Raw genomic sequence first — 23,984 nt, 5'->3', positions numbered from 1 at the left:
TCGGGCCCCGCCGGCTGCCCCGGGAAGCAGCACGGGCGGGGGCAGGGGCTGGGGCCGACCGGAGGCCGGTGCCAAGGATGGGGGCCACCCGACTGCCCCGAGCGTGAGGAGGCCGAGGGGCGCGCCACCCCGACCCGGGGCGGCCGCCCCAGGGGCCCCGCCACCCCAGCCCGGCCCGGCAGTCGTGGCCCGGGATGCGGAGCCGGGGGCCGCCGGTGGAGCTGCGCGGGGTGAGCGGCGCGGGGAACAGGGACTGCCTGCCGCCCTCGCCCTCGTCCCCCACCGGCGGACCCCGGTGGGCATTCGAGAGCCGCGCGGCCAGGCCCTCTTAGTCACCTGCCGCTTGGGAGGCACAGGTGAACCTGCCGCCCCACTCCCACCGCGCCCCGCCCGGACAGCCAAATCGGAAGGGTCGAGCCTGCCCTTTGAAAGGGGGGTTTTTCTTGCTCCTGCGGAGGGCGCCCCAGCCATGGCCCTCAGGAGCCCCCTAGACACCGCAGGGACTGCCCTCCATCCCGGCCGCCGGGGCCCGCCCTCTGCATCCTGCGGGCAGCCTGTGTGAAGCGGCCTCCCGCAGCCCCCGGCCCCTCCCCCATGGAGGAGGAGGAGGGGGTGGCGGCCAAGGAGTGGGGCACGACCCCCGCGGGGCCCGTCTGGACCGCGGTGTTCGACTACGAGGCAGCGGGCGACGAGGAGCTGACCCTGCGGAGGGGCGATCGCGTCCAGGTGCTTTCCCAAGACTGTGCAGTGTCCGGCGATGAGGGCTGGTGGACCGGGCAGCTCCCCAGCGGCCGCGTGGGCGTCTTCCCCAGCAACTACGTGGCTCCCGGCGCTCGTGCTGCACCCGCGGGCCTCCAGCTGCCCCAGGAGATCCCCTTCCACGAGCTGCAGCTAGAGGAGATCATCGGTGTGGGGGGCTTTGGCAAGGTCTATCGGGCTCTGTGGCGTGGAGAGGAGGTGGCCGTCAAGGCCGCCCGGCTGGACCCTGAGAAAGACCCGGCAGTGACAGCGGAGCAGGTGTGCCAGGAAGCCCGGCTCTTTGGAGCCCTGCAGCACCCCAACATCATTGCCCTTAGGGGCGCCTGCCTCAACCCCCCACACCTCTGCCTAGTGATGGAGTATGCCCGGGGTGGCGCACTGAGCAGGGTGCTGGCAGGTCGCCGGGTGCCACCTCACGTGCTGGTCAACTGGGCTGTGCAGGTGGCCCGGGGCATGAACTACCTACACAATGGTGCCCCTGTGCCCATCATCCACCGGGACCTCAAGTCCATCAACAGTAAGTGGTGTCCTCTCCCTAAAATTCCTTCCACAGAACCTCTCGAGGCCAGGCCTAGGTGGTGGGAAACAGGGTGAGGGACACCAGATGACACTGTGCCTGGAGCGAAAAGGGGCAGCAGTATGATACCTTCAGGATGAAGGTGAGGTAGGCCTTGCCGGCCTTAAGGGAGAAAAAGGAGGCTCAGAAAGGTTGAAGGACTTAACTGCCTCCCAGGCTGCAGAGTCACAATCGCTCAATAAACATGTATCCATGAACACCTGTGTTCCTGCGTGAACAGGACAGATGCAGTGCCTGCCTTCAAGGTGCTCACCATCCAGCCATGCTGCCAGAGTCCACCAGGCAGAGACAAAAAGAGCCTACCCCTTCTGGAGTCAGTGTCTCTCAACCCCAGCACTATTGGCACTTGAGGCCGGATCATTGTTGTAGAGGCTGTCCTGTGAATTGTGAGTTGCTTAGCGGCATCTTCAGCCTCTTCCAACTAGATGCCATTAGCATTCCCTGCCCCCTATCCCCAGCTATGACAACCAAAAATGTCTCCAGGCATTGCAAATGTCCCCTGGGGGGCAGAATCACCCCCCAGTTGAGAACCATTTCCTGGAGTCTTCATAGGCCCAGCTGGCCAAGGCAAACTGGAAAAGACGAGGGAGGAATTAAATGCATGTGGCTTATATAAAAGCTTCCAGGCTGCCTGACAGGTTCTCCAAAGTTGATTGGTTGGTTGAATAAATAATGGAGCCAGGTAGAAGGGAACATTCTACAGGACTCATTTCTAGATCAAGGAGCTTCATGTGGCGTCAGCAAGTATTAATTGAGCACCTATTAAGCAGGAGCCCAACTGGGACTAAGATAGCCATGGTTTCTGCCCTGACAGTACTCACAGGTTAGCAATTTCATTCATTCATTCCACAGATATTTCCAGGGTGCTGTGTGTCAGACCCTGTCCCAGGGATACAGCAAGAAAAAAATCTTACATTCCTGGCTCTCCCATTCTTGCTCTGCCCCATCTCACTCCCTTTCATTTCTTCATTTATTTGTTAATTATTCCATTTGGTATTTACCAGGCCAGATCATGTGCTAAGCAGAGGCATCAGCAGTGGAGGAAGCCAGCATGTCCCCGGCCCTCACATCACTTACACTTAAGCCCTGAAATGTGAGGGTGCCCCCTTTGCTCTCAACAGCCATATCTCATCTACTCCTGATTTCTATCACTTCTACATATTGAAATTTATTTTAATCCATCCCACTATTTTTATGAATATATTGCTATTCCCCCACCCATAGCAACTGTAAGCCCCTAGAATGGAGGGACTGCATCTTCCTTGCCTCCCAAGCCTGACATTTGTGTATCAACAGAGAGCTTGGCAGGGCACGGTGGTTCACGCCTGTAATCCCAGCACCTTGGGATGCCGAGGTGGGTGCATCATCTGAGGTCAGGAGTTTGAGACCAGCCTGACCAATATGGTGAAACCCCGTCTCTACTGAAAATACAAAAATTAGCTGGGTGTGGTGGCATGCGCCTGTAATCCCAGCTACTCAGAGGCTGAGACAGAAGAATTGCTTGAATCCAGGAGGTGGTGGTTGCAGTGAGCTGAGATTGCACCATTGCACTCCAGCCTGGGTGACAGAGCAAGACTCCATCTCAAAAAGAAAAAAAAAAAAGAGCTAATACATGACCACGATGTGCCAGGGCTGGTACCATGTCTGGGGAACTGATGCTTATGCCCCAGCACCTCTGAAATGTTGGGTAAATGGAGGCAGGGCCACCCAGCATGTTCCTGTTGATGGCTGGGGCTCCTCGGTCCTTCCTCGCCCCTGCTGATTGACAGCACGTCCCACACCCCCAGGTTTTTTGTAGCCAGTGTTATCTGGCCAAAGAGACAGTGGGCCTCTTATGGCCAGGGCTTCCTCCTGGGTGATGGGTCTGCTCTGCGCCAGACACAGAGGACACAGTGCCTCCACAGCACTGCTTCCCCACTCATCCTACCCTAAGGAGTTCCTCACCTGCCATCATTCATTCATTGGTTCATTCCACCAGTAATTATTAAGCGCCTAGTCTGTACTAGGCACTGTCCTCAGCTCTGGGATTACAGAAGTGAACAAGGCAAGATTTCCCCCTCCCCCCATTATGGAATTTATATTCCGGTGAACAGGAAAAAATGATGAATAGATGGATACCAAAATTTCAGAGAGTATCAGGGGCTCTCAGTGGACTAAGGCAAAGGCTGGAGCAGAGGGTTTCTTTACATTGGGCGGTCAGGGAAGGCAACATTTGAGCAGAGACCTGAACAAAGGGGACCCAGCCTTACAAAGATCTGGGGAAGGGGAACAGTGGGGCACATATCCTGAAGTGGGAGTGAGTGTGGCTCACTGAAGAATAGCAAGACCAGAACAGCAGGCATTGAGGCAGAGATGGGAGGAAGTAGGATCAGAAAGGCAGGCAGGAGCAAGATCACATAGGACCTTGGGGGCCATGGTGAGGACTTGGGGTATTTTATTTGATGTAGTGGAAGCCATTAGAGGATTTGAACCAGGGAGTGACATGATCACATACAGATTTTGAAGGGGGACTGACTTAGGCCCATCCTGGGAAATACAGAAATAAAGCGTAAAACCATGAGATAGTCCCTCTGTCACAGGGTTTCGACACAAACAGGAGAGGTGGGGACTTAAGAAGGGAAAGCTTCTGCAGAGGTGGAGTCACAGGCTAGGAATTTACTGGGTTGGGGGGGTGCTTCCAGGAGGGGGTGGCATTGAAGCTGGGCTCTTTTTTTTTTTTTTTTTTTGAGACAGAATCATCTCAGTCTATGATCCAGGCTGGAGTGCAGTAGCATGATCGCAGCTCACTGCACCTTCCACCTCCCGGGTTCAAGTGATTCTTCCACCTCAGCTTTCCAAGTAGCCAGGGCTACAGGCGTGCGCCACCACACCTGGCTAATTTTTGTATTTGTAATAGAGACAGGGGTCTCGCCATGTTGGCCAGGCTGGTCTTGAACTCCTGACCTCAGATGATCCACCTGCCTTGGCCTCCCAAAGTGCTGGGATTTCAGGCATGAGCCACCGTGCCCAGTCTGAGGCTCGGCTTTAAAGGATGGGCAGGATTATCAATTGTGTGACCCTGGGTGATTTGCTGATCTCTGCCACCTTCAGTTCCTTCATCTGCCAAATGGGCATGATAGTAGAACTACCTTACTATTATTGTTATGACTGGTAAGTAGCCAGGAATGGCAAAAGAGAAAGGTGGAGAAATTCAGAGCAATTATGGCAACATCACACACTAATAATAACAGCTAGCACTCTTAAAGGCCCTATTGTTTCAGGCAATAAATTTTTACTATAACGGTAGAAGGTAAATTCTGTTACCAGCCCTATTTAACAGAGGAGAAGTCTCGTTGTAAAGATTAAAGTAAACTGTACAAGGGTATGCAGCTAGGAAGAAGCAGAGCTGAGATTCAAACCCAGGCAGCACACTGTATACTTTGGGGCCTCTGTGTGATGGAAGGTAGTAAAATATCCCAGCAGTTAAATTGGGCTCTGATGACAAAACTAATTCAAGCCTTTGTCCTGCCATCTTCTAACCATGTGATCTCTTGGCCAAGTGACTTCTGAGCCTCTGTTGGCTAGTCAAGAAAAATGGGTTGTGGCTGGGTGCAGTGGTTTACTCTTGTAATCCCAGCACTTTGGGAGGCCATGGCTGGAGGATTGCTTAAGCCCAGAAGTTTGAGGCTACAGCAAGCCATAATCACACCACTGCACTCCAGTTTGAGTGACAGAAAAAGACCCTGTCTCTTTATTTTTTTTTTTTCATTGAGATGGAGTCTTGCTCTGTCATCCATGCTGGAGTGCAGTGGCGCGATCTTGGCTCATTACAACCTCCACCTCCCAGGTTCAAGTGATCCTCTCGCCAAAGCCTCCCAAGTAGCTGGGATTATAGGCACCTGCCACCACACCCAGCTAATTTTTATATTTATAGTAGAGTCAGGGTTTCACCATGTTGGCCAGCCTGGTCTCGGACTCCTGACCTCAAGTGATCCACCTGCCTTGGCCTCCCAAAGTGCTGGGATTACAGGCATGAGCTGCTGCTCCTGGCCAACCCTGTCTCTTTAAAAAAAAAAAAAAAAAAAAAAAAGAAGGGGGAGGTCGTTTGTGAGTCAATTCGTATAGAGAGCTTAGCACAGTACAAACACTAGCCATGATCCTCATCACTGTTAGTGACAACCCTGGTAGAAAGTAAGCTGGAACCATCCAGTATGTTTAGGGAACACATCAGTCAGATTTTGTCACAATAATGCTGTGTAATAAGCTACCCCCAAAACTCGGCATCTTAAAACAACCATTGTTTATTACTGCTGGTGCATTTGCAGACCAGCTGGAGGGTAAACCGATGGAGGCTGGGCTCAGCTGGAGAGGCTTTGCTCCAAGTAGCTCTCATCTTCTTGGACAAGCAGGGTAGCTGAGGCATGTTGTCACGGTGATCAGACAAGTGCAAGAGGGCCCGCAGACATGCGAGGCCTCGGCTTGGAATTGGCACCCTGTCATTCTTAGCCAAAGCAAGTCATACGGCTGAGCCAGAGTCAGGGTGCACTCTGCCCTTTTTTTTTTTTTTTTTTTTTTTTTTCTGAGAACAGAGTCTCACTCTGTCACCCAGGCTGGAGTGCAGTGGCACAATCTCAGCTCACTGCAACCTCCACCTCCCATGTTCAAGCGATTCTCATGCCTCAGCCTTCTGAGTAGCTGGGATTACAGGCGAGCACCATGATCCCCGGCTAATTTTTGTATTTTTTTTTTTTTTTTTTTTTTTTTTTTTTTTTGAGACGGAGTCTCGCTCTGTCGCCCAGGCTGGAGTGCAGTGGCCGGATCTCAGCTCACTGCAAGCTCCGCCTCCCGGGTTCACGCCATTCTCCTGCCTCAGCCTCCCGAGTAGCTGGGACTACAGGCGCCCGCCAGGTCGCCCGGCTAGTTTTTTGTATTTTTAGTAGAGACGGGGTTTCACCATGTTAGCCAGGATGGTCTCGATCTCCTGACCTCGTGATCCGCCCGTCTCGGCCTCCCAAAGTGCTGGGATTACAGGCTTGAGCCACCGCGCCCGGCCTAATTTTTGTATTTTTAGTAGAGACAGGGTTTCACCATGTTGGCCAGGCTGGTCTCAAACTCCTGACCTCAAGTGATCCACCCACCTCAGCCTCCCAAAGTGCTGGGATTACAGGTGTGAGCCACCATGCCCAGCCATACTCTGCCTCTTTAGCAAAAAGAATGGCAAAGTCTCATGGCAAAGAGTGTGGACACAGGAAGGGGTAGAATTGGGACCCTGACTGCAGTGTGCCACAGGGGTGACAGACACAATGGGGAAGCCATGTTCCTCCCTTCTGCCCAAGGTTTGCAGTTCCTGCTTCCAGGGTAGCTGGGAACTCAAGGCCTGGATGACCAAGACCTTGGCTGTTGTTTCTTTTTTTTGAGACAAGGTCTCACTCTGTTGCCCAGGCTGGAGTGCAATGGCAAGACCATGGCTCACTGCAGCCTCAACCTCTCAGGCTCAAGTGATCCTCCCAACTCAGCCCCCCAAGTAGCTGGGACTATAGAGATGCACCACCACAACGAGGTATTTTTTAAAAATTTTTTGTAGAGATGGGGTCTTGCTATGTTGCACAGGCTGGTCTCGAACTCCTGGGCTCAAGTGACCTGCTTCAGCCTTGGCTGTTGGTTCTCGACCATTCATGGAGCTCCCCAAAGCCCAGGACAGAGTCAGGAGGGCAGAGGATGCAGGAGGAGCTCCCTACTCCCTCATGGGAGCCTGGGACAGGGATTAGACCTGGGTGGAGGGGCTCATGGATGTTCCAGGCCAGGAAAGGAGCTGCTACAGAGTGGGGCAGCCTGAGGCAGTGAGAGGAGAAACGTGTTTCTGACTGAGGCGGCGGGCCGAAACACTTGGGTCTGCAACACGGCAAGTCTGGGGTGACCCACCTTTCTTCCCACCCCACAGTCCTGATCCTGGAGGCCATCGAGAACCACAACCTCGCAGACACGGTGCTCAAGATCACAGACTTTGGCCTCGCCCGCGAGTGGCACAAGACCACCAAGATGAGTGCCGCGGGGACCTATGCCTGGATGGCTCCGGAGGTTATCCGTCTCTCCCTCTTCTCCAAAAGCAGTGATGTCTGGAGGTGCTGAAAGGCGCGGCCGGGATGACCTCTGCGGAGTGAGGGAGGGAGGAAGGGGTGAGGGCAGAGTGGGAGGGAGGGTCTCCTGCTGAAGCCACTATCTCAGTCTGACAAAGGGGCCTGCTGGCAAGGTCAGGCCACCAGACAGGTGCCGGTTACCTGTTCAGCTAGCACAAATGGCAACTAGGGGGCACGTTGGATTAGAATAAAAAATTCATGGCCAGGCGTGGTGGCTCAAGCCTGTAATCCCAGCACTTTGGGAGGCCGAGACGGGTGGATCACGAGGTCAGGAGATCGACACCATCCTGGCTAACACGGTGAAACCCCGTCTCTACTAAAAAATACAAAAAACTAGCCGGGCGAGGTGGCGGGTGCCTGTAGTCCCAGCTACTCAGAAGGCTGAGGCAGGAAAATGGCGTAAACCTGGGAGGCGGAGCTTGCAGTGAGCTGAGATCTGGCCACTGCACCCCAGCCTGGGCAACAGAGCAAGACTCTGTCTCAAAAAAAAAAAAAAAAAAAACTTCATTAAAAAAAAAATTCATAAGATCTAGAGACAAGGCTGGGAGCAGTGGCTCACACCTGTCATCCCAGCACTTTGGGAGGCCGAGGTGGGTGGATCACTTGAGGTCAGGAGTTTGAGACCAGCCTGGCCAACGTGGTGAAACCCCATCTCTACTAAAAATACTAAAGTTAACCTGGGCATGGTGGTGGGTGCCTGTAGTCCCAACTACTTGGGAGGCTGAGGCAGGAGAATCACTTGAACCCAGGATGTGGAGGTTGCAGTGAGCTGAGATCGTGCCATTGCACTCCAGCCTAGGTGACAGATCAAGACTGTGTCTCCAAAAACAGAAAAAATTTAAAAAGGCATAGAGACAGCGTGTAGATGCCAGCACTGAAAGCCCCCTCAGACACAAGCCCATGCACCGTCCCATCTGTTAGATGGGAAAATGATGAATTCACTCATTCATTCATTGATCCACCTGCACCGGGTTCTAGGGATATAGCAGCGAAGAAAAATAGACGCAATCCCTGCCCTCAGGAATAGTAAGTAAATAAACATACCGGAAGCTCTTTTTTACAAAGCTGTTTTTAAGAAAATTATAATTTTTAAAGCTAATTAAGTACACCAGAAAAAAGTGTTAGTACGAAGCACGAGGGGCTGAGAGGAAGGCGCTTTGAGGGCTGGAAGACTACTTTTGGGAACGCTTCTCTGAGCAATCTGAGAAATGATACTTCATCTGAGTTCCGAGTGGCAAAAAGGAACCAGCCACGAGAAGTTTGGGGGAAGAAGCTGCCCAGTCAGGGGGAGCAGGTACCCAAAAGGAGGTGCTGAGGTGAGCGTGGTGTGTTCCGGAAACAGCAACAAGGCCCACGTGGCTGCCACTGTGCAGGCAAGGCAGAGAGAGGTAGGAAATGATGTAGGAGAGGGAGCTGGAAGGCCCTGTGGGTGAGGGAGTGGCCTTCAGGTTTTATTCTAATGAAGTGGGAGGCCATGAGGAGCCATGTCTGAATGGCATGGTAGCTCACACCTATAATCCCAGTATTTTGGGATGCCAAGGTGGGAGGATCGCTTGAGGCCAGGAATTTGAGACCAGCCTGGTCAACATAGTGAGACCCCATCTGTATGAAAAAGAAATTTTTAAGTTAATTTTTGTAAAAGGAAGTAAATAAAAGCTCCTTTGGAGGTTGGGCGCGGTGGCTCACGCTGGTAATCCCAGCACTTTGGAAGGCTGAGGTGGGTGGATCACTTGAGGCCAGGAGTTTGAGGCCAGCCTGGCCAACGTGGTGAAATCGCATCTCTATTAAAAATACAAAAATTCTGCCGGGCACGGTGGCTCACGTCTGTAATCCTGGCACTTTGGGAGGCCGAGGTGGGTGGTTCACTTGAGGCCAGGAGTTCAAGACTAGCCTGGCCAACATGGTGAAACCCCATCTCTACTAAAAATACAAAAATTAGCCAGGCGTGGTGGTGGGTGCCTGTAGTCCCAGCTACTCGGCAGGCTGAGGCAGGGAAATTGCTTGACGCAGGAGGCAGAGGTTGAGATGGTGCCACTGCACTCCAGCCTGGGCGACAGAGCAAGACTCCATCTAAAAAAAAAAATTAAAAACTAAAAGCTCCTTTGACTGTTAGGTAGAGACGGCCAATGATGGGACTGTTGCTGTCACCAGTGAGAGTTGATGGTGGCCGTGGAGACTTTCAACCCAGGACCTTCTGCTTGGTTGGAGCCAAACCTGGGTCTCCCCATTTACTGTTCCCGTCAATTCCCAGCTGAGGCTCCAGATTGTCCAAGCAGCAAATTAATGGGTATGGGACAGAGACAGGAAGTCTCCGGCTCAGCCTAGAGCAGAGCAGCCCTTTGGGAGAATTTCCAACTGGCTGTACATCAGGCATTAATTTGTGCTACCTTTTTTTTCTCTTTTCTTTTTTTTTTTTTTTTTTTTGGGACAGAGTCTCGCTCTGCCACCCAGGCTGGAGTGCAATGGCACAATCTCAGCTCACTGCAACCTCCTCCTCCCAGATTCAAGTGATTCTCGCACCTCAGCCTCCCAAGTAGCTGAGATTATAGGCATGCATCGGCTGATTTTTTATATTTTTAGTAGAGACAGGGTTTCACCATGTTGGCTAGGCTGGTCTTGAACTCCTGACCTCAGATGATCCGCTTGCCTTGGCCTCCCAGAGTACTGGGATTACAGGCATGAGCCACCATGCCTGGCTGGTCAGGCTAATTCTTTCTGGCGTGGTCCTGTCCTGTACTTACCAGGATGCAGGATATCCACACCTCCCAGCCACAGACTTCAGTAACACTCCCAGTCATTATAACAATCAAAATACCTCCATAGGTTTCCCGGGACATGGGAAAGAGGGAAGGATCATGCTACCCTCCAGTTATAAACCACTGTTTTTTCCCCCACCTTGTGTGGTCTCCATTCTCAAGTTTACTTCATGATCCAAAATGACTGCTTGAGCTCCAGCTTTTTTTTTTTTTTTTTTTTTTTTTTTGAGATGGAGTCTTGTTCTGTCACCCAGGCCAGAGTGCAGTGGCGTGATCTCGGCTCACTGCAACCTCTGCCTCCTGGGTTCAAGCAATTCTCCTGCCTCAGCCTCCCGAGTAGCTGGGACTACAGGCGTGTGGCACCACGCCCAGCTAATTTTTGTTATTTTATTTTATTTTTTTAAGTAGAGATGGGTTTCACCATATTGGCCAGGATGGTCTTGATCTCTTGACCTCGTGATCTGCCCACCTGGGCCTCCTAAAGTGCTGGGTTTACAGGCATGAGCCACCGTGCCCGGCTTTTTTTTTTTTTTTTTTTTAAACAGGGTCTTGCTCTGTCACCCAGGCTGGAGTACAGTGATGCCATCACAAATCACTGCGGCCTCAACCTCCTGGGCTCAAGTGATCCTCCCACCTCAGCCTCTCTCGTAGCTGGGACCACAGGCATGCCACCATGCCAGGCTAACTTTTTGCAGAGATGAGGTCTCACTTTGTTTTCTAGGCTGGTCTCGATCTCTTGGGCTCAAGAGGTTCTCTTGCCTTGGCCTCCCAAAGTGTTGAGATTACAAGCATGAGCCACTGTGCCTAACTCCAGACTCCAGCTTTTTTTTTTAAGTTCTGGGATGCACATGCAGAATGTGCAGGGTTTGTTACATAGGTGTACGTGTGCCATGGTGGTTTGCTGCACCCATCAACCCATCATCTAGGTTTTAAGCCCCGCGTGCATTAGGTATTTGTCCTAATGCTCTCCCTCCCCTTCCCCCTACCCCCCAGGGTCCAACTTTTATGTCTACATTCCAACCATAGGAAGGGGAAAAGAGAAAAAGGGCACCCTTTCTTTTTTTTTTTGAGACAGAGTCTTGCTCTGTTGCCCAGGCTGGAGTGCAGTGGCGCTATCTCAGCTCACTGCAAGCTCTGCCTCCCAGGTTCATGCCATTCTCCTGCCTCAGCCTCCCAAGTAGCTGGGACTACTGGCGCCCGCCATCATGCCAAGCTATTATTATTATTATTTTTTTTTTTTGAGACCGAGTCTCACTCTGTCACCAGGCTGGAGTGCAGTGGCGTGATCTCGGCTCACTGCAAGCTCCGCCTCCTGGGGTTCAAGCAATTCTCCTGCCTCAGCTTCCCCAGCAGCTGGGACTACAGGCGCGTGCAACCACACCCAGCTAATTTTTGTATTTTTAGTAGAGACGGGGTTTTACCATGTTGCCCAGGATGGTCTCGATCTCCTGACCTTGTGATCCACCTGCCTCGGCCTCCCAAAGTGCTGGGATTACAGGCATGAGCCACCGCACCCGGCCAGGCACCCCTTCTTTTTACGGACACTTCCTGGAAGCTAGTTGCCTACTACACCCCCTCCTACATCCCATGCACCAGAACTGTGGTCATGTGGACATGCTTAGCTGCAAAAAAGAATGGAAAATTCATGCAGGCAGCATGTGGCCAGCTCAGTTCACCAGCACTGTCACTGAAGAATGGGAGGCTGTAAGCTGCATGGGGGCAGTGATTGTGTCTATCTCTTCCCAATGTCTAGAATGGTGCTTGGCACACAGTAGGCACTTAATAAGTATACGTTGAATGGGCCGGGCGCAGTGGCTCATGCCTGTAATCCCAGCACTTTGGGAGGCTGAGGCAGGTGGATCACCTGAGGTCAGGAGTTTGAGACCAGCCTGGCCAACGTGGTGAAACCCCATCTCTACTAAAAATACAAAAATTAGCTGGGGTGGTGGTGCGCACCTGTAATCCCAGCTACTTGGGAGACTGAAGCACAAGAATCACTTGAACCTGAGAGGCAGTGGTTGCAGGGAGCCAAGATCATGCCACTGCACTCCAGCCTGGGTGACAGAGACTTTGTCTGAAAAAATATATACCTGTGTTGAATGAATGCATGAGTGGATAGTGGGGGAGACCAGGGATCTACTCCAGAATAAACACCACACAGAATGACCATCAGGATCTGGGAGGATGTAGAGTTTGCAGGGGAAGATAGCCTCGTAGGGACCACAGCACAGTGACGCACGCCCTGGTACCATGGAGCCACTGAAGGCATTGTCGTGGGCAGCAGGCAGACCTGAGTCCAGGTGTGGCTCCACCACTCACTAGCTGTGTGACCTCAGGCAAGCCCCTTACCTCTCTGAGCCTGTACCTGCTCATCAGATAAAGCAGGGGTCATACCAAACCCTTCTGCCTTACAGGGCTGTTGTGAGGATTACCGAGTGCCTAGCACAGTGCCTGGCCCACAGTAAGCACTTTATAAATGTTAAATAATGTTAACTGGTTTTTAGAGGTAAGTGCTGAGTGTTTTGGGAAACATAGAGGAGGGGCCTCTAACCTAGCTTTGGAGGCTACGGAATCAAGGAAGGCTTCCTGGCAGCGGGGGGCAACCTGAGTTGAGACTTGAGGGACAAATAGTTACACAAGGGAAGAGTGTTCTCCACAAAGGGAACAGCATGTGTGAAGGCCAGAGGTTAGAAAGAACAGGGACTGTTCAGTATTTAGTGTGGCTGCAAGATGAAGTTGGGGTTAGAATGGGCTGAGAGTGTTTGGAGGTGAGGCCTCAGGGGTCTTCAAAGTCCAGGGCCGAGAAGGATGGATTTAGGCAGGGTGCAGTGGCTCACGCCTATAATCCCAGCACTTTGGGAAGCCGAGGCAGGAGGATCACTTGAGCCCAGGAGTTTGAGACCAGCCTGGGCAACATAGTGAGACCTCCATCTCTACAAAAATAAAAATGAGAAAGATGGATTTGCCCAGTAGGAACACAGGACCTGAAGATTTTCAGGTAGGGGAGAGGGAAGAGAGGCCGAGCAAAGGAGAGACATCAGAGAGCCAAGCGCACCCCATCTATTGGAGAACAAGGCCACAGAGGTCAAAGCAAGTTCTTGTGACCTCATTGGCCGGGAGTGGGTGTTGGGGTGAGGGCGGCCCTGCATGGGACCAAGGGCAGGGCTGGGTATAGGTGAGGATTGGGGTGGGCTGTGATATCACTCCTCCCTCTCCCCTGCCTGCAGCTTCGGGGTGCTGCTGTGGGAGCTGCTGACTGGGGAGGTTCCCTACCGTGAGATCGACGCCTTGGCTGTGGCGTATGGCGTGGCTATGAATAAGCTGACGCTGCCCATTCCCTCCACGTGCCCCGAGCCCTTTGCCCGCCTCCTGGAGGGTGAGCCGGGGCCCCGTGGTGAGGGTAGGCTCAGCTTGAAGTGGCAGGGACCTGTGGGCCCAGACCTCGCCCCTTCACACCCATCCATACCAGTGGGCCTGGGAGTGAGGGAGAAGGGGCTAGAACTCACTGGACTCTAAACAGTCTCCCCATGGTTGGCTCCATTCCCCATGCCCCAACCCTTGTTCGGGCCAGGCCCAGAGCTCTCCAGGACAACCTGTTAGGACTCCTTGGCCCTGGGATTCCACTGTGATCCTGACTGCACCACCAGCTTCTCCTGGGGGTGCAGGTCCCGGGGTTTCTCTCCCAGCATTTCACTGAGTGGAATTGGCCAGGAACTTGGCTTTGAATCCCTTCTCCTCAGCTCCATAGCAGCTGTTTGTCTGCAGTCCCCAGAAATTCTGCCTTCCTCTGAGCAGGCTGAGTTCCCAGAATGTGACCACTGACACCTCCACCCCCCACCACTGTCCTTCCTCCTCCCACCCTAGAATGCTGGGACCCAGACCCCCATGGACGGCCAGATTTCGGCAGCATCTTGAAGCGGCTTGAAGTCATCGAACAGTCAGCCCTGTTCCAGATGCCACTGGAGTCCTTCCACTCGCTGCAGGAAGACTGGAAGTTGGAGATTCAGCACATGTTTGATGACCTTCGGACCAAGGAGAAGGTGAAGGCAGGGGGCAAGGTGGGAAAGATGGAGCAAGACCCCTGAGTTCTGATGCCTTGGGCTGCTCAGAGACCCCTCCCCTGAACCCCAGCCTTTGGGTCCATGCAGGGTTAAGAGAGCCTTTTTTGCATATTAAGAAAAGACAGCCTCCTGTTGGTGGATTAATAAGAAAAAGGCACCCTGTACTGAAGTACTTACAGGTGACACTGCATGATGTCTGGGGTTGGCTTTAGAATACCACAGCAGAAACGAAGAGAGGGCCAGAGGAGAGAAGGACGGGGATACAAGATTCGCAAAGCATAGGTAATTGTTGAAGTTGGGTGATGGGTACGGGGGGTGCACTGTTCTCTGCTTTTGTGGATATCTGAAGTTTCCTAAATTGAAGAGTTAAGAAAGAAAAGCACCCCTTTCTTTGGGCTAACACAGTTCCCTGCCCTGGCACCTAGCTTGGATAGCAAAGCATGAGTCGGGTGGTGAACCCAATGTGCCCCACAGCGAGGTAACCTTGTGTGAGGCACCAACCAGACCCAGCAGCCCTGGGTCCCTCCCCAGGAAGCAGAACAGCTAAGCCCCTCCCCCCAGCCACCGCCTCTCCTCCCCAGGAGCTTCGGAGCCGTGAGGAGGAGCTGCTGCGGGCGGCGCAGGAGCAGCGCTTCCAGGAGGAGCAGCTGCGGCGGCGGGAGCAGGAGCTGGCAGAACGCGAGATGGACATCGTGGAAAGGGAGCTGCACCTGCTCATGTGCCAACTGAGCCAGGAGAAGCCCCGGGTCCGCAAGCGCAAGGGCAACTTCAAGCGCAGCCGCCTGCTCAAGCTGCGAGAAGGCGGCAGCCACATCAGCCTGCCCTCCGGTACCCACCCGTGTCCCCAAAGCGCCCCCCAGAGGCTGCTGGGAGCAGCCCTGACCTAGGATTTATCTCTTCCTTTTCTTTTTCAACTTGTTTTTATTGCTAAATATATCACACATCGTCAGTGATCAGCCCAGTGCAGTGGCCAGCACCTGTAGTCCCACCCTACTCGGGAGGCCAAGGTGGGAGGATCACCTTGAGGCCAGGAGTTTGAGACCAGCCTGGGCAACATAGACCCCATATTTACCCAAAAAAAAAAAAAAAAGTGTTTTAATTAGCTGGGCATGTTGGCGTGCAATTATAGTCCGAGCTACTGGGGAGGCTGAGGTGGGAGGATCACTTGAGTCCAGGAGTTTGAGGCTGCACTGAGCTGTAATTGCACCACTGCACTCCAGTCTGGGCAGCAGAGCAAGACCCTATCTCTAAGGGAAAGAAAGAAAAAAAGAAAATGACCAAAAACCCGTACAGCTAAGTGAGTTACTCTAGTCACCCCCATGAAAGCAAAGAGAACCTCACAGCCATCCCAAGTGCTTTCCACCTGCCCCTTCCAAACACAACCTCACACCACACTCTGAGAGGAGCATCTGTCTTGATACTTAGGACAGTCACTTCTGAAATTTCTTTTTCATTTTATCTCTCTTTAAAAATATATTTTAATCTGGCCAGGAGCAGTGGCTCACGCCTGTAATCCCAGCACTTTGGGAGGCCAAAGTGGGTGGATCACTTGAGGCCAGGAGTTCTAGAGCAGCCTGGCCAACATGGTGAAATCCCACCTCTACTAAAAATACAAAATTAGCTGGGCATGGTGGTGCAGGTGCCTCTAATACCAGTTATTTGGGAGGCTGAGGCACAACCATCGCTTGAACCTGGAAAGCAGAGGTTGCAGTGAGCTGAGATTGCGTCACTACACTCCAGCCTGGGTGACAGAGCGAGACGCTGTCACAAAATATATAATTAAGATATACGTATATATGCTGATATTTGACCATTTTTGACCTGCAAAAACAGAAGTTTCACATGGATCAACCTAATAATTGGATCTCAAGACTTAATCAGATTCAGATTCGGGTTTGATTTTTATTTTCCCCCACACTGCTTCCCAGGTAATGCATTCAGGAGGGAGGCACGTAGTGTCTGGTTGTCTCTCTCTGTGATGTTACAAGCCAGAAAGCAGTGCCTTAAGCAGCAGTGGCCAGTGGAAATATAATGCAAGCCACATGTATAATTTTAAATTTTCTAGTAAGCTACACATAAAAGCAAAAATAAATAAGAGATGTCAATTTTAATATTTTTTATTAGGCCAGGTGTGGTGGCTCACGCCTGTAATCCCAGCACTTTGGGAGACTGAGGCGGGCAGATCAGCTGAGGTCAGGAGTTCGAGACCAGCCTGACCAACATGGAGAAATCCCTTCTCTACTAAAACTTCAAAATTAGCTGGGCGTGGTGGCACATGCCTGTAATCCCAGCTACTCAGGAGGCTGAGGAAGGAGAATCGCTTGAACGTGGGAGGCAGAGGTTGCAGCGAGCCGAGATCGTGCCATTGCACTCCAGCCTGGGCAACAAGCGTGAAACTCCATCTCAAAAAATATATGTATTTTTTATTTAGCCCAATATATCCATGCAATCAATACAAAATAATTGTGAGATATTTTACCTTCTTTTTTCACACTAAAATTTTGAAATCCAGATGTATTTTATATTTATAGCACATCTAAATGTGGACAGAAAATTTTCATTAAAAAAATTTTTTTTCTGGGATGGAGTCTTGCTGTATTACCCAGGGTGGTCTTGAACTCCCGGGCTTAGGCAGCCCTCCCAAAGTGCTGGGATTACAGGCATGAGCTACTGTTCCTGACCTATCAAAAACATTTGATCTGTATTTAGATTTCATAAAAGTTAGAGTTGAAAAAGTACATACACATACCCAAGTTGTTCCAAACATGAATTTCCAATAATCAAATGGAGTACCTCTTTTTAAAATTTAAACTTAAATTACTGTAATTACAAAAAAATAAAGAGTTGACTGGGCATGGTGGCTCACACCTGTAATCCCAACACTTTGGGAGGCGGATGCTGGAGGATTTTTTGAGGCCAAGAGTTCAAGACCAGCCTGGGCACCACAGTGAGAATTCATCTTTAATATAGATATACAGTTTAAAAATTAGATAAATGAAGGTTGAACTCCAATTCCTCCATTGCACAAGCCGCATTCCATTGGGGTGAGGTTCCATTGCTGAGCCTCACCCCAACTTGCTGATTCAGGGAAGGCCCAAGAATTTGCATTGCCAAGAAATTTTCAGCTGACAGTGATGCTGCTGTTCTAGGGTCCACACTGTGAGAACCACTGCATTAAGGACTGAAACATGGCAGTGGTCCCATTCTAGAATTCCTTCTCTGCTTCTACAGAGGAAACTTCCCTTTGGTAATCCCTGGAACCATTTGCTTAGGAAAGCTTCTCTTTCTTTCTGCAGGCTTTGAGCATAAGATCACAGTCCAGGCCTCTCCAACCCTGGATAAGCGGAAAGGATCTGATGGGGCCAGCCCCCCTGCAAGCCCCAGCATCATCCCCCGGCTGAGGGCCATTCGCCGTGAGTATCTCCCAAGGCCCTGACCAGTCAGTCAGTCAGTGAACAAACATTTTTGCACACGATGTTTATACCTGGCACCAAGCCAGAGTAACAGCAAGAAAGAAGACAAGCCAAGGCCCTTTTCCTCATTCTTATCATGGGAAACAGACAGTAAACAAATAAGTCTGTAAGCAGGATAATTTCCCTTTTTATTTTTATTTTTTTCTTTTTCTTTTTGAGATGGAGTCTTGCTCTGTCTCCCAGGCTGGAGTGCAGTGGTGCAATCTCGGCTCACTGCAACCTCTGCCTCCTGTGTTCCAGCGATTTTCCTGCCTCAGCCTCCCGAGTAGCTATAGTTACAGTCGCACACGACCACACCTGCCTAATTTTTTGTATTTTTAATAGAGATGGGGGTTTGAGCATGTTGGCCAGGCCAGTATGGAACTCCTAACCTCAAGTGATCCACTCACCTCAGCCTCGCAAAGTGCTGGGATTACAGGCATGAGCCGCCGCGCCCGGGCGCAGGATAATTTCTAGTAGTGATAAATTATTTAAAGGAGCTCAGAGGAGACGTATTAGTCACGGTTCTTCAGAGAATCAACAGCTTATGTTTAGAAATATAGAAAGAGATGTATTGGCTGGGCACGGTGACTCATACCTGTAATCCCACCACTTTGGGAGGATGAAATGGGAGGATTGCTTGAGCCTAGGAGTTCGATGCCAGCCTGGGCAACAAAGTGAGACCCCATCTCTACTTAAAAACAAAAACAAAAGAAATCGATGTATTATGAGGGATTGGCCCATGCGATTATGGAAGCTGGGAAGTCCTGCAATCTGATGTAGTTCCAAATCAAGTCCAAAGACCTGGTCAAGCACAGTGGCTCACACCTGTAATCCCAACACTTTGGGAGGCCGAGACAGGCAGATCACCTGAGGTCAAGAGTTCAAGACCAGCCTGGCCAACATGGTGAAACCCAGTCTCTACTAAAAATGCAAAAATTAGCCAGGCATGGTGGCGCGTGCCTGTAATCTCAGCTACTCGGGAGACTGAGGCAGGAGAATCACTTGAACCTGGGAGGCAGAGGTTGCAGTGAGCCGAGATCGTGCCACTGCACTCCAAACTGGGCAACACAGTGAGACTCAGTCTCAGAAAAAAAAAAAATTGTCCAAAGACCTGAGAACCTGAGTACCAATGTCCGATGTCTCAGGGCAGGAGAAGATGGATGTCCACGCTCATGCAGAGAGCAAACTCACCCTTTCTCCGCCTTCCTAGACAAAAAGCTAACTCTCTTTTTGTTCTATCTGGACCCTCAGCGGATTGGACGGTGCCCACCCACATTGGCGAGGATGATCTCTCTTGACTCAGTCCACTGATTCAAATGCTAATCTTCCAGAAACACCCTCACAGAAATCATGCTTAACCAGCTACCTAGGCGTCCTTTAGCCCAGTCAAGTTGATGCATAAAATTACCCATCACAGAAGGGTTGCTATTTTACATCTGGAAGCCCTATGGGAGGAGGTGAGGTTTGAGCAGGGACCTTCGTTCTAAGGATTGAGACAGGCTGAGACCTCAGGGAACCATGCCCCTGGCGGAGGGAGCAGCAAAGGCAAAAGCTGGAGGTGGGAGCAGCGTGGACTGCTTGTTAGCCCGCTTGGCTGGAGCTGAGTGCATGGGAGGAGTACGTAGGTTTTGTGGTCAGGGAGTTCTCAGGGCTCAAATCAGGTAGCGCCCTGAGGGCAGGATAAGAGTCTGGATGATTTTCTTTTCTTTTTTTTTTTTTTTTTTGAGACGGAGTCTCGCTCTGTCACCCAGGCTGGAGTGCAGTGGCCAGATCTTAGCTCACTACAAGCTCTGCCTCCCGGGTTCACGCCATTCTCCTGCCTCAGCCTCCCGAGTAGCTGGGACTACAGGCGCCCGCCACCTCGCCCGGCTAGTTTTTTTTGTATTTTTAGTAGAGACGGGGTTTCACCGTGTTAGCCAGGATGGTCTCGATCTCCTGACCTTGTGATCTGCCCGTCTCGGCCTCCCAAAGTGCTGGGATTACAGGCTTGAGCCACCGCGCCCGGCCTGATTTTCTTTTCTTTTCTTCTCTTTTAATTTTCATTTGACACCTTTGGTATGGATTTTTTTGTTTTTAATTTTTGTTTATAGTTCTGGGGTACATGTGCAGGATGTGCAGGTTTGTTACATAGGTAAACGTGTGCCGTGGTGATTTGCTGCACCTATCAACCCATCTACCTAGATAGTAAGCCCATGCATTAGCTATTTTTCCTAATATTGTCCCTCTTCCCACCCCCTCCACAGGCCCCAGTGTCTGTTGTTCCCGTCCCTGTGTCCCTGTGATCTGTTTGTTCAGCTCACACTTGTAAGTGAGAACATGCAGTGTTTGACTTTCGCTTCCTGCATTTAGTTTGCTGAGGATAACGGCTTCCAGCTCCATCCATGTCCCTGCAAAGGACATGATCTCGTTCCTTTTTATGGCTGCATGGTATTCCATGGTGAGACAGGCTCTCGCTTTGTCTCCGAGGCTGGAGTGCAATGGCACGATCTCAACTCAGTGCAACCTCCACCTCTGGGTTCAAACGATTCTCCTGCCTCAGCCTCCCAAGTAGCTGGGACTACAGGCCTGCACCACCACGCCTGGCTAATTTTTGTATTTTTAGTAGAGATGGGGTTTTCACCATGTTGGCCGGGATGGTCTCCAACTCCTGACCTCAAGTGATTCTTCTGCCTCGGACTCCCAAAGTGCTGGGATTCCAGGCGAGAGCCACTGCACCTGGCCTGGTATGGATTTTCTTTTAACTGCCCTGGGGCAGCCCCCAGAGCCATGTGAGGAAGGCACTGAGGGAATCAAGTTGACCTTTTTCCCTCTGGCTGCTGTAAGAAATAAAGATGGAGAGAGCAGTGAGATGATGGAGGCCAGGCCAGGGTGGGGGACTTGGTAAGGACAGATGTCCACAGTCGGGGCTATATGGCAGAGACACGGTCATCGGAGTTTCCTGATGGGCTGAAGGGTGAAAGGCTAACTCCCAAGTTCCAGCCCTTCATTCACCCCAGCACTGTCCCCACCCACAGCCTCCCTGCCCTCTGGGCACCCGCTTTGTACCAGTCCCAGGAGGTCAGTCCTGCAGGGGACACAGACAAATACCCATACCATGGCAGCAAACACTGGCACCAGATAGGTCCAGAGCATCGCAGGGACAGAGATGAAGGCAGCTGACACCCAGGGAACTAACTACCCAGAGCTAGAGACCGGAAGCGCAGGCAGCCCGTGGGAATGAATGGTGAAGGGTTAGGCTGTGAAGAGCAGGGGAGGCTGGAGGAGTTGGCAGGGAACCGCTCATGGCCTTCAGTGCCAGGCAGAGGAGCTGGAACTTTGTCCTGACAGCAGTAGGGAGCTACGGGGGGATTTATAGCAGGGAGGGTCACGTCTGGAGTTCAAAAGAGCCCTTGGACTCCCAGGCAGAGGGTGGGGCTGAGCCGGGGGCACTGGAGGCTGGGAGTCCAGTGGCGACAGACCCTCCACCCAGTAACCAAGTGGCTTCTCTGGACCTAGTGACTCCCGTGGACTGTGGTGGCAGCAGCAGTGGCAGTAGCAGTGGAGGAAGTGGGACATGGAGCCGCGGTGGGCCCCCAAAGAAGGAAGAACTGGTCGGGGGCAAGAAGAAGGGCCGAACGTGGGGGCCCAGCTCCACCCTGCAGAAGGAGCGGGTGGGAGGAGAGGAGAGGTGAGGTGTGGCGTGGCGGTGCCCACCCTGTGCCCAAGCCCCAGCTCCCAGGCTCCAGGCCACAGGACTGAGGTCTCCGACTCTCCCTGGGCCCCACAGGCTGAAGGGACTGGGGGAAGGAAGCAAACAGTGGTCATCGAGTGCCCCCAACCTGGGCAAGTCCCCCAAACACACACCCATCGCCCCTGGCTTCGCCAGCCTCAATGAGATGGGTAAGAGCCTGGGTGCTTGTAAGGGGGTGGGGGTTCCCTGGCCAAAGGGGTGAGCCTCCTGGGGCTGAGGGAGGAAACCAGATTTCACTGGGCCAGTGGGTGGGAGGCCTTCCTGGAAAGGGAGATGGTAGCCCCTGGGACGTGGGGGAGCCTTTCCAGGGGCAGGGACCACCCTTCTCTGAGGCTTCTCGGGGAGACAGATTCAAGAACATGCTCCTGGGCCTTGGTCTTGCTGTTGGAGGGGTCCCTTGTCACAAGTCCCGGTGGGGCCCTGGTCAGCCCTGCAGCCGAGTGATGGCCCTCTCCGATTGCAGAGGAGTTCGCGGAGGCGGAGGACGGAGGCAGCAGCGTGCCCCCTTCCCCCTACTCGACCCCGTCCTACCTCTCGGTGCCACTGCCCGCTGAGCCCTCCCCGGGGGCGCGGGCGCCGTGGGAGCCGACGCCGACCGCGCCCCCCGCCCGGTGGGGACACGGTGCCCGACGGCGCTGCGACCTGGCGCTGCTAGGCTGCGCCACGCTGCTGGGGGCTGTGGGCCTGGGCGCCGACGTGGCCGAGGCGCGCGCGGCTGACGGCGAGGAGCAGCGGCGCTGGCTCGACGGCCTCTTCTTTCCCCGCGCCGGCCGCTTCCCGCGGGGCCTCAGCCCTCCCGCGCGTCCCCACGGCCGCCGCGACGACGTGGGCCCTGGCCTGGGCCTGGCGCCCTCGGCCACCCTCGTGTCGCTGTCGTCCGTGTCTGACTGCAACTCCACGCGTTCACTACTGCGCTCTGACAGCGATGAGGCCGCGCCGGCCGCGCCCTCCCCACTACCCTCCCCGCCCGCGCCCACACCCTCGCCCAGCGCCAACCCCCTGGTGGACCTGGAGCTGGAGAGCTTCAAGAAGGACCCCCGCCAGTCGCTCACGCCCACCCACGTCACGGCTGCATGCGCCGTGAGCCGCGGGCACCGGCGGACGCCATCGGACGGGGCACTGGGGCAGCGGGGGCCTCCCGAGCCCGCGGGCCATGGCCCTGGTGAGTGAGGTGCCCCGCACCCAGGCCGCAGAAAACCCCTTCTTTCCTCCTCTGCCAGGGTCGCAAGTCCAGCCCAGCCACGACCCCTCAAGCAGCCAATCCTCCTGCTTCTTGTGGAAGAAGGAGGGTCTGTGTCCGTTTAGCCCTCACTCCTGGAGGCATTGGGGGTCTCCAGGGGACTGAGACACAGGTGGCAAACTGATGCCTACAAGGCTAGACAGGTGCCTTTAGCAGTGGTGACCAGCATGACTATTGCCAATTCTTACACAGCCTAGACACTGTTCTCCTCCATCTGTTAACTGGGTGGGAGATGCAGCCATGGCAGTGTTATTAAGTACCCACGTCAGGCACTGTGCTGCTTGTTGTAAGTTATTATTTTATTTGCTCCTCACCCGTGCAGTGAGGCTCCATTTTTATCCCCCTTCAGAGATAAGCCACGCCTGAGGTCTGTGCATGAGCTTAGCCCAATGTGGGAGAGTCGGGAAGACCAGGGCTTTGGCCCCAGCGGCTGCTGCTAAGCAGCCGCTCCAGAAGGTTGAGGAACATGCCAGGGTCCACCTAGAGGAGCAAGCAGCTGGGAGTGGTCCCAGCCTAGGTCAAGGTCCCAGCACTGCCACACTGCAGATGGAAATTGGATGCAGCAAGATCCATGGATTTCTCGAGAGAAACCAGAACTCATGCTTTTCATGTAAAAGCTCTGGCCTTTTTTTAATGCTACCCTCTGCCCCACCCCACTCACCTCCTCTGAACCTCTTTTACCAGGCCCTCGTGACCTTCTGGACTTCCCCCGCCTGCCCGACCCCCAGGCCCTGTTTCCAGCCCGCCGCCGGTCCCCCGATTTCCCAGGCCGCCCCACCACCCTGACCTTTGCCCCGAGACCTCGGCCGGCTGCCAGTCGCCCCCGCTTGGACCCCTGGAAACTGGTCTCCTTCGGCCGGACACTCACCATCTCGCCTCCCAGCAGGCCAGACACTCCGGAGAGCCCTGGGCCCCCCAGCATGCAGCCCACGCTGCTGGACATGGACATGGAGGGGCAGAACCAGGACAGCACAGTGCCCCTGTGTGGGGCCCACGGCTCCCACTAAGGCCTGCCCACCACTGCCCGCCTGGGCAGCCATGAATGTAGCGCCCCAGGCCCCGCCCCAGCCCGCCATGCCACAAGGCGGGGGAGGCCCTGGGCAGGATGTTCACTCTATTTATTGGGGAAGGAGGGAGGGGGGAACACTTAACTTATTCCTTTATACCCCAGGGGGTGGAGCCCTGTGCCCGCCCTGCACTGGGGGGAGGGTGGGCAGGGATACTCAGGGACAGGGCATCATGGGGGATTTGGCACAAAATGGAGCATTAAAGGTAACCCCTGCCCCCTAC

At 53.3% G+C, this 23,984-nt stretch overlaps 1 protein-coding gene across 1 annotated transcript; it reads left to right on the top strand.

Moving 5' to 3' along the window:
• On the top strand, positions 1-23,984 carry MAP3K10 (mitogen-activated protein kinase kinase kinase 10). The gene is made up of 10 exons (XM_010380872.2): positions 1-1,276; positions 7,257-7,437; positions 13,436-13,584; positions 14,073-14,248; positions 14,851-15,097; positions 17,566-17,682; positions 21,220-21,391; positions 21,491-21,603; positions 21,918-22,616; positions 23,379-23,984. The coding sequence occupies exons 1-10, from the start codon at positions 595-597 to the stop codon at positions 23,699-23,701; spliced, it is 2,859 nt and encodes a 952-aa protein (XP_010379174.2). The 5' UTR covers positions 1-594; the 3' UTR covers positions 23,702-23,984.

The sequence above is a fragment of the Rhinopithecus roxellana genome, chromosome 12, assembly GCF_007565055.1.
Source record: "Rhinopithecus roxellana isolate Shanxi Qingling chromosome 12, ASM756505v1, whole genome shotgun sequence".
Lineage (NCBI taxonomy): Eukaryota > Metazoa > Chordata > Mammalia > Primates > Cercopithecidae > Rhinopithecus > Rhinopithecus roxellana.
This window is presented reverse-complemented; position numbering and strand designations above follow the sequence as displayed.

Bases quoted from the DNA above. Each gene is read 5' to 3' on its own strand.
- MAP3K10 (XM_010380872.2), top strand. From the start codon at position 595: ATGGAGGAGGAGGAGGGGGTGGCGGCCAAGGAGTGGGGCACGACCCCC. The intron at 14,249-14,850 runs GTGAAGGCAGGG...TCTCCTCCCCAG, and splicing joins ACCTTCGGACCAAGGAGAAG to GAGCTTCGGAGCCGTGAGGA. The intron at 17,683-21,219 runs GTGAGTATCTCC...CTCTGGACCTAG, and splicing joins CCGGCTGAGGGCCATTCGCC to TGACTCCCGTGGACTGTGGT.